The sequence below is a fragment of the Uranotaenia lowii genome, chromosome 2 (genome assembly GCF_029784155.1).
Source record: "Uranotaenia lowii strain MFRU-FL chromosome 2, ASM2978415v1, whole genome shotgun sequence".
Taxonomy (NCBI): domain Eukaryota; kingdom Metazoa; phylum Arthropoda; class Insecta; order Diptera; family Culicidae; genus Uranotaenia; species Uranotaenia lowii.
Window position 1 is genome coordinate 140,742,255 of NC_073692.1, and position 10,761 is coordinate 140,753,015.

At 40.0% G+C, this 10,761-nt stretch overlaps 1 protein-coding gene across 1 annotated transcript; it reads left to right on the top strand.

The window, feature by feature from the left end:
* Positions 1–7,049: 7,049 nt before the first annotated feature.
* LOC129741909 (uncharacterized) lies at positions 7,050–10,509 on the top strand. Its single transcript, XM_055733723.1, has 2 exons — positions 7,050–9,177; positions 10,439–10,509. Exons 1-2 carry the CDS (start codon positions 7,050–7,052, stop codon positions 10,507–10,509), a joined length of 2,199 nt encoding a protein of 732 aa, XP_055589698.1.
* Positions 10,510–10,761: the final 252 nt, after the last annotated feature.

The following is a 10,761-nucleotide window of genomic DNA, read 5'->3' on the forward strand; positions in this document are numbered from 1 at the left end:
TTTTGTTGGGGTTTCATGCGATTTCAAGTCATTTACACCATTTTAAAGTTCAGCGGAAGCCGCCATCTTGGATTTCAAGATGGCGTCAGACAACGAAATTTGACTTCAACCCATGATTTATTCCACGGGTCATTCAAAACCAATCCCTTTTCATTCAAAAAGTCTGTCCTCATTCACTGTACTAATGATTAACAACTCAGAAATGAGGAACTCAACCTTAGCGTGTAATTGGTTGGCTTGCGAGAGAAACGTCAAATCGTAGCTTTTTTTGGGGTCATCATTAAACCATAATAAAACTATGAATTGACTCACGCCATGTTGGTTGCAAAATCGAAGGGCACAAAATGACGCCATGTTGATGGATTCACAATGCAAGCATTGGAAAATTTTTTTTCAGGCCTTTTTCCATCAATTCCATCATGATTGACCATCAGATTTGACGAGGCGCATTTATTTTAAGATACTATTTCATATACATTTTACCTAAAATCTTGACTGGCAGTAGAAAAGAAGCTCAATATATATTTGAAACATTGGTTTTTTTAGCTATTAATTTTACCAGATCATATCTGAATAATGCAATCATCATTCATCAACCATTATGGGTGCTGGGAAAAATAAAAAAAAACTCCGAGAACTGACAGAACCGAAAAAAACAAAAATTTCTAACATGTTTTATAATAGCTTTTTAAAAGCTTTGGTGACCAAAATTGATGACCAACAATTATATGTCTTGATGACGTTTCTAGGGTAGGGCCAAATAGCCTGATTTTGGCTTTATTAGAGTCCAGGTGATGTTATAGAATGCGCTTTAGCTTTTTATGAAGATTAATGCAATAGTCCAAACGATATTTTGCTGACCATAATAAAGCTAAAATTGTTACTTGGGTTGGGATCACAACTTTAAAATGCGTTTTCTGGCCTTTAGAAGCCGTTTTTCGGGATTCTGAGCTTAATTTGGGATCACAACTTTAAAATGCGTTTTCTGGCCTTTAGAAGCCGTTTTTCGGGATTCTGAGCTTAATTTGGGATCACAACTTTAAAATGCGTTTTCTGACTTATAGAAGCCGTTTTTCGGGATTCTGAGCTTAATTTGGGATCACAACTTTAAAATGCGTTTTCTGGCCTTAAGAAGCCGTTTTTCGAGATTCTGAGCTTATATTGAGATCACTACTTTAAAATGCGTTTTCTGGCCTTTAGAAGCCGTTTTTCGGGATTCTGAGCTTAATTTGGGATCACAACTTTAAAATGCGTTTTCTGGCCTTTAGAAGCCGTTTTTCGGGATTCTGAGCTTAATTTGGGATCACAACTTTAAAATGCGTTTTCTGGCCTTTAGAAGCCGTTTTTCGGGATTCTGAGCTTAATTTGGGATCACAACTTTAAAATGCGTTTTCTGACTTATAGAAGCCGTTTTTCGGGATTCTGAGCTTAATTTGGGATCACAACTTTAAAATGCGTTTTCTGGCCTTTAGAAGCCGTTTTTCGGGATTCTGAGCTTAATTTGAGATCACAACTTTAAAATGCGTTTTCTGGCCTTTAGAAGCCGTTTTTCGGGATTCTGAGCTTAATTTGGGATCACAACTTTAAAAAGCGTTTTCTGGCCTTAAGAAGCCGTTTTTCGGGATTCTGAGCTTAATTTGAGATCACAACTTTAAAATGCGTTTTCTGGCCTTTAGAAGCCGTTTTTCGGGATTCTGAGCTTAATTTGCGATCACAACTTTAAAAAGCGTTTTCTGGCCTTAAGAAGCCTTTTTTCGAGATTCTGAGCTTATATTGGGATCACTACTTTAAAATGCGGTTTTCTGGCCTTTAGAAGCCGTTTTTCGGGATTCTGAGCTTAATTTGGGATCACAACTTTAAAAAGCGTTTTCTGGCCTTAAGAAGCCGTTTTTCGGGATTCTGAGCTTAATTTGAGATCACAACTTTAAAATGCGTTTTCTGGCCTTTAGAAGCCGTTTTTCGGGATTCTGAGCTTAATTTGCGATCACAACTTTAAAAAGCGTTTTCTGGCCTTAAGAAGCCTTTTTTCGAGATTCTGAGCTTATATTGGGATCACTACTTTAAAATGCGGTTTTCTGGCCTTTAGAAGCCGTTTTTCGGGATTCTGAGCTTAATTTGGGATCACAAATTCTAAAATGCGTTTTCTGGCCTTGAGAAGCCGTTTTTCGGGATTCTGAGCTTAATTTGGGATCGCAATTTTAAAATGCTTTTTCTGGCCTTTAGAAGCCGTTTTTCGGGGTTCTGAGCTTAATTTGGGATCACAACTTTAAAATGCGTTTTCTGGCCTTTAGAAGCCGTTTTTCGGGATTCTGAGCTTAATTTGAGATCATAACTTTAAAATGCGTTTTCTGGCCTTTAGAAGCCGTTTTTCGGGATTCTGAGCTTAATTTGGGATCACAACTTTAAAATGCGTTTTCTGGCTTATAGAAGCTGTTTTTCGGGATTCTGAGCTTTATTTGGGAACACAACTTTAAAATGATTTTTCTGAGTCACTGTGGAAGCAGAACCAAGAGTGGAAGGGGTCGAGCCGCGTTTTTTTTGCGTGTCCGAGTTATTTCGTTAAGAATAAAGAAAATCGAATGAGTTTGCCAAACAATTGCCAAAGGGTGCAATGATACTGAATTGCAATACATTGTTCAACATAAATAATCTGCAGCAAATGGTATCCATGAAATGACTTTCAATAATTTACGATGAAAATTATTGGAACGATAGATATTTAGTTCACTAGTTCAGTTCATGTGGCGTATAGTTGCATAGCTGAGGACGCGAACGCACCAATAAATAACTCAATTTCGATTCTTGGCTGATGAACCCTCTGAAGCATACATAAATACCAACGTCCGGCCTCCTCGTGTGCCTGACGAGCTTATGTATGTATGTACGATCGGTCGTTTCAATTACATTCACCGGTAAAACAGCTGCTGATTTGTTTTTACTTTCGTTACAATTTCCCATGGCACCAAAACAAACTAAATCCGCTGCCTGGGTACATCGGCCTCATGTTGGTACATTTCAGTAGCTGGTAGCATAATTCAAGAGATGGCAACATCTTCAGCTGAAAAAAAACCTCCATTCTGCTCCATCTCATCCATCCAACAGTAACTGAGAAAAAAGTAAAGTCTCGAGCTCTCGGGACGTTTTTTGACGGCTGCCCCGGTCCAAGTAAAGTGGTTAGAAAGCAGAAACTGATCCATTTGATGTAAGGTTTGTTGGACATTTCCGGTAACGTTTGATGGGGGCCATGAAACTGACGGGATCCTCAAATGCCCTGACTACCGACTACTAAGCCTACATAAACAAACTCACTTCCAACCAGAGCGTAGTGGAATTGCATCGGAAAGCTAAAGCTTACGGACCAATTTGGACTTAACTGGTTCATTAGGTTTGGCGTGTAAGTGTGTTTTCACTTGGTTCGATCATGAACCTAGCTGGTAAAAGTAAGTTAGTAGTATCAAATTATTTACGATTGTTCGATCAGCCGGCCGGCTAATGAGGAAGAAGGAAAATGTGTAGGTGTCATATGTTTCCATGTGCAAATATACAGCTTTTGACGGTCAGAAAGCTGAGTGAAAGAGTCAATAGATTTTCTACAAAAAAAAAAAAAAAAAATGGAAAATAATAAGTCAATTGATGTCCAAGTGGAATTTGGTTATACCTATGACTTAAAAAATCCCGTCATGTAGCTCTGAAGCAGTTTTAATTGAAAATACCTGGCAGTGTAATGTTTACATCTGAAAAATTTGGTGACGATCTGTCAAGTGGTTTTCGAAAATGGATCCAATGAAGAAGTACATCGATTTTTATTTTTGAGCGGCACGTGTGCCATCTATACTTCACACTGTGAACATTTCCTTTTCCAAATCGAGGATTTTCGGATGATGTTCTCTATTTCATGGAGCTCTTCCTTCAAATTGACTCAAAATTATGTATTTGATCGAAGTCATGACAAGTTTAGCACATTGACCTCCTTCTGCAAAATCACAGTTTTCTCATTATGACACGATTTCAAATCCAATTAAAATCAAGATATCATCTTTGGGAGACCTATAGAAGTACTTTGGAAAGAGAATGGTCAAGATTAGAGGCATTTTTCTTGTCTATTTGTTTTTTTTAAGGTAATATTCATTTTTTTACTACTTACGGATTTGCAGCTTCCACGAATTGCCAATTGCCTTAACTAAAGCTTTGTTCTTTTAGAAATGGGACAGTTACGAGTGCGTGTATCTCGAAAACCATTTGTTTGATCTAAATACTTTCTATGAAGGAAATGAAGGTAATTTTATGATAATTCATGAAAAAATTTGAAAAAAAAAATTATCTTTTTTGTAAGACAAAAATTTACTTTATTCTTGGTACCTCCCATTGGCTGGCGCACACTTTTTTCATTCATGATATTGATCAGTTTTTCAAACTTATACTTCGTCTAATCTGAATTTTAGATTGCTACAACCTTCTCCTTCAATTTCTGCTACTTTTCGGTTCAACACTTCTCTTTTAAAAGATACTGAGGGCAATTTAGTGATAAAGCTGTTTTGAAATAACTAATTATTTTTGAGCTACTTCAAAGCGTTTTTAATGCAAATTCTGTTGGCAAAATCTGACAATAACGAAGTGAAACCATCATGAGATTGAAGTTCAAGTATAATTGGTTAGTATAGATCGGAGGTTGTGAATTAAGTGTACATACAAGATTGCTCTAAGGCTTTAAAAATCAGCGAAAACCAAAATTTTCCTTTTGAAAATTGTTGTTTTTTTTTCACGGGAGCAGAATTTGGGCAAATTATTTTATTTTATACAAAACAACTAGCAAATACCTACTTTGATATGCTTGGGACCTTGCCACGAGCAGACATGGTATAGGATTCAAACGCTGGATTTTGTTATAAATAGGGTATTTCAAAAGTTTTGTCGTTAATCAAACATCATCTTTCCCATTGTCTCTGTGCTGGCTGTACAGCTTACGAGCTCTAGAACCAGAAAAAAAATTGTTTTTTGAGGTTGGGTTTGAATGACTCATTACTAGGCAACACTTTCAGCTTATCGGAGAAATTTTTTCGGACATTTCAGCGATCCACCCTTAGTTTTTCGCTTATTCCAAATTAAAAATTCTGGTATGAGACTTGACTTTCCAGATGACCCTTAACCGTAGTTGTCGATCATGTGCTTCACTCTAATGATTGATTTGAACTTTGTGGACATTTTTGACAGTGTGTGCATACTTTTCCACCACTCACACACATTAACTCTTTGAATAATCAACGGTTTTGTCATCTATCAATTTAATAATGATGGATTTTGAAGGAAACTGTGCAAAACATTTTTTTTCATTTTTTCTTGTGTTTGAGTATAATCGCGCCATGCAACAGTAGTAGTAAGACAGAGAAAAACATAGCAAAACGTCAAAAGTCAGATCCATCCGAAAGTGATCTAAAAAGGCTTTCGGATGGATATAAGCTCTGTTCAACTGCTCGAACAGAAGCTTTTTTACGCTCAGCTGATAATACTAACACAAAATGTACTTGTGTGTTTCATGTGAATAGGAAATGTTTTTGGATTATATTTTGCTCTCTTGTTCAACACTTTTTGTGAAACACAGTTGAGGAGATAGAGAACAGTTCAAACCAATCCGCCGTGAAGTTTAGATCGCCCAAATAAATTACCCCCCAAGTCAAATCGAATAAAGTGTTTTGATTAAGTAAAATCAAAAGTGATTTCCGGGTTTCTTCTCGCGTCCGAAAAGTGTTCCGGTGCCTAAACATTTGGTCCTTCGAACCGGATGACCGTCCGGAAAGTGGTTCTGGAACATAAAAACGGACCTTTAAGTGAAGACAGACAACAGCCAAAGTGTGAACCATTTTGTGCTCACGAAATCGCCATAGTGCTGGACAGAAGTGATTGTACTTAAGAACAATAAAAGTGCATCGTTAATTATTCGCCATTTACGCTTGACTTGAGTGCAAAAAAGTGCATCAGTGGACATGGTGTCAGCCATCGCGGTATCGAAACAATAGCTACCGGATACCTGATGCCAAACTAGCCAAGTGGAGCCGATACCTGAAGCAACGAAGCAGAGAACAGCTGATTGAACAGCAGCGCACCAGAGTACAGCTGATTTACAACCAGCAAACGACGCAACATCTGAAGGAGCAGTTTTCCGGAATAAAAACAGCAGGAAGTATTATATTGGCTTGATGCATGCGGCCGAAAAAAAAAGTGCTAATAAAAATTAGAATTGAGATTGAATTGTTTTTAGTTGCATGAAGTGTGTGCCCTGTCCGTTAAACTAGAATTGGTCTTGGTAATTCATTGGCATTTTTACTTTGCTATTTTTACACTCGCTGCTGTCAATATCGGGTTGCTAGTCTCACAAATTCGCGTCGCGATCGGATGGAACGTCGAGTTGATCAAATTTAAGTGCATATACCCTAAGTCAGAAGCACATAAGGTGCATGTCAGAGCACATTAAGGTGCAAGTCAGAAGCACAGAAGGTGCAAGTCAGATTTTTTGGTCAGAACTATTCGATACTGGACGGATTGGGTCCAAGGTGTTGGAATTTGTCGGAAAATCACAAGTTTGTTTAAGAGTTTAAGATTGTGTCAGAATTTGAACCTGAATTGAAGTTTGAGTTTGAAACTTGTCAGAATTGAGTCTGAATTGTCAGAAATTAAGTTTGAGTTGGAAATCTTGTCAGAATTAAGTCTGAATCAGTTTGTGTCTGAATTCTTAAGTGAATATTTTCGGAAATCTATTCTGAAATTTGTCAGAATTAAGTTCGAGTCTCAAAATAAGCTTGGGTCGGAATTCTTGTCTGAATTTAGTCAGGAATCTGGTCTGAATATTATCAGAAATCTTGTCTGAAATATCGTCAGAAGTTAAGTCAGAAAAAATCTTGTCAGAAATCGAGTCCGAATTCAAATTGTCTGAAACATTGTCAGATATTAAGCCTGTGTCAGAATCAACGTGCCAGTTTAAGAGCTTGTCTGGTGGTACAAGTCTGAATTCGTCGAAATTTTGAAGCCTGTGTCAGATTACAAAAAGTGTTGCAATGTCGAGAAGTACGCTGAAGGCTTTGCAAAAACGTGAGCGGCAGTTATATGTGATTTTTGATGGTACTGATAGATTCATCCAAACCTATCAGATCGATAGTGATCGGTGCCAGTTAAGCTCAAGGTTGCAAGTGATTGATACTGTGTACAGTGAATTTTTCGAAGTACGGAGCAAGATTGAAATGTTGCTGGACGAAGCGGCCGAGAAAGAGCAGAAAGATGCTGACAGCGAAGTCAAAAGGGAGATTGCAAAACAGCGCGAAGAAGAGAACGATAAAATTCTGCAGCAGTTTGATGACCGATACTTTGCAATTCGAGGTGACCTCCTTAGACTTCAAGGCGATAAGGATGCCTTAGGGGTAAACACAACCAGCAACAGCCAGAGTCAGTCTGCGTCAGGGAATACGTCCAGAGTGAAGCTGCCAGAGATTCGTTTGCCGTCCTTCAGCGGAACAATCAGAGAATGGGTTACGTTTAGAGATTCTTTCCGTAGTCTCATTCACGACAACGAGCATCTGACGAAAATGGACAAGTTCACGTACCTCCGTTCCTCTCTGCATGGTGATGCACTGAAGGAAATAAACAACATCGAGCTGTCAGAGGCAAACTACGACGTCGCCTGGAAAATGTTGGAAGTCCGCTACGAAAACAAAAAGCTAATTGTCAAGGCTTATCTCGACGCTCTTTTCGCCCTCGAACCGCTAAAAAAGGAGAACTACGACGGTCTGAACTTTCTCATCAGCGAGTTTGAGAAGAATTTGATGATGTTGCAGAAAATCGGCGAGCATACGGAGTCTTGGAGTACAATACTAGTCTACATGTTGTGCGCTAGACTAGATTCTGCAACATTGCGTCAGTGGGAGACGCATTACGGGTCTAAGGAGGTCCCAACGTACGAAGAGCTGCTACTGTTCTTGCAAGGTCACTGCTCAGTTCTCCAATCAATCACCTCTGCAAGAAATCCGCCATCCGAGGGACGTCAGACAAGATCAACAGTTTGCAATACAACCATCCAATTGGATTCACGATGCCCGTTCTGTAGGGAAACATGGCACTCACCGTTTCACTGCCAGAGATTCCTTCGATTGAAGATATCAGAACGTGTTGAAGCAGCCAATCGAAGTCGAGTCTGTCGAAATTGTCTTCAGCCGGGACATTTTGCGACGAACTGCACTCGTAGCAGTTGCCGATTATGCCAACAGAAGCATCACACTATGTTGCATGCTACGCGATCCTCCGTTCCAAATCCGTCGAATCCGAGACTCAGTCAACTGTCAAACGCACAACCTATTCAAGAAAGCACCCATATTTATCCACAGCAAGCCTATCAACAGCAAAGTCACACCATGCCAATAGTTACGACAACACACACTCAAACACAAAATGCAACAGACAATTCACCAAATACAACCACACAATTCGATTCACCAACGCCAGGCACAAGCCAAAGTTACGTAGCACTACCTATTAAGCCTACATCAAATACTCTGCTCCCTACCGCTCTTGTCAAGATCAAAGACCGCTACGGTAACGCTCTGATTGCTAGAGCCCTGCTGGACTCTTGTTCGCAACATTGTTTGATAACAGAAGAGTTTTCGAGAAAGCTGAAGCTCGAAGAAACACCCACGTTTTTGTCAGTCCAGGGTATTGGGTCGTCTGAGTCAGTGTCAACGAAAACCATACGTTCTGAAGTCTGCTCACGTTCACCAAAAATATCTGGTTTCCGAGAAACTATGCAGTTCTTTGTGTTGCCCAAACTCACGCTGCAGCTACCTTCGTCATCGTTTCATCCTCCGCCCATGTCGATTCCCGATTCCTCTTTGCTAGCTGATCCTTACTTCCACGAATCGAAGCGGGTCGATGTCGTCATTGGTGCCGAGTATTACTTGGATTTATTGAAGAATGAACGAAGAAAAGTCACGAAGAATGGTCCCATGCTTCACAACTCTGTTTTTGGTTGGATTGTGTCAGGTCGAGTGGTCGAATCTCCGCAAAACGTTTCACATACCCTAGTCTGTTATTCAAGAAACTCCAGAAGCAACTCCCATGGTTATAGGAGCTGGAAACATGCCTCATCAAGAGCACGAAGTGCATTTAAGAATTCACAGTCAGAAATGAAGAAGAACGGTTTGTCAGTACCCTGCCCAAGAATGAGTCAGTTTTGTGTCAGTAGATTGAACATGAACAAAAATTCAGATTTTGTCAGATGTTGAATTCGAGTTAAGTTTGCACTTCTTAAGTGATCTTGATCCCCCTTAAGTCCAATCGTTTTAAGCAATCAAAGGGAATTGAAGTAAAACTAAATCTTATTCAAACCCCAAATCATTTTAAGATACACTGTGCCTTGTTAAGTTTCGCATCAAGGCTTGAAGGCTCTGTTTGAATGCATATTTGAGTTAAGTTCACACCATACCGTTTTAAGAAACAAACCATACAGATTAAGTACACCCATATTGCTCGAAGTTCCCCCTATCGCCTGTAAAATTATAGTGTGAAAAGCTTACATCGTTGAAAGAACCCTAGCCATTCTTTTCTAAGTTTTCAAACCTTCGAAATATTCAAACCCCAACCAAGTCGTTTACTGTTTGAAGCATTGAATCATTGAAGAAACATAAAGGAAATTTGAAGCCTGAACAACATTCCGTCACGTTACAAGAACGAGTTATGTCAACCTCCATACCATAAAGATTTGGCCAACCGTGCTAAGCCTCAAGATCTCCCTGAAAAAGGGCATCATGAAGGATGTCCTGCAATGAAGTCATGTTAGTCCACCTCAGCTTTATTATGCTCCACTCATAGTACCTATCCTTGGCTAAAAGTTTGCCAAACTTGTTAGCCATACGATCAATTGAGGGTGTCATCGTTCTCAGAAGAAGGGCGCAGCAAGTCGTAGGAGCATATGCGGAGGCCCAGGGCCTCCGCAGTCAGGGAAGTCCCCTATATATTATGTGTTTTCCCAATATTAAGCACCTCCTTCACACAGATCACTTCATCTATCACCGCACGGGCCGAGCAGTTCATCCAACAAGGTACGGGCAGCGCTTAGCATCATCTGAGCCACAGGATGAATCACCGGGCAGACAGGAAAGCGAGTTGGTCGGCTCCGTTCTAGATTAGCTGTTCTCAGGCCATTTCGTTCCGGTCGAACGTCTTATCGGGAAACATCACCGCTGAGGTCAAGCCACGATCCATCGGGAAAATCTGTTTTGGCTAACCAGACACTGTGAAGGTCACCGAACAACGTATGTCTGAAAAGTTCCCACTGAAAGGCATCAGTCGACGGGAGCTAATATCCAGACAGATCTTTGGCAGCCATCCTCGTCTCAGGGCACTAAGGTCAACGAAATTGAACCCCTCCTGTTCGTTCAACGCATATCCATTCGCACAGTCAGCTGTGTGCAGCCCATCCAAGCAATGCTCCTCAACACCTCATCGCAGAGTAGATCCGGAGTAACATAGGCCTTCAAATCTTCACCACAAACTATCCGAAGCTGATCGAGCAAACTGAGCACTTCATGAATCCAGATAGAGGCCACTAGATAGTGGTTCGGTTTTCCTTTTCGTAGTCAAATCAGTAACAGCATCTACGATTTGAAGGGAACTTAAGTTGATTGAATCAAACGTCGATTATTATGTGCTACTCACCGTGTGAATCTATGTTCTTCACCATAGCAAATTAATAACATCAGCTACACAAAAGTATTGCACCAC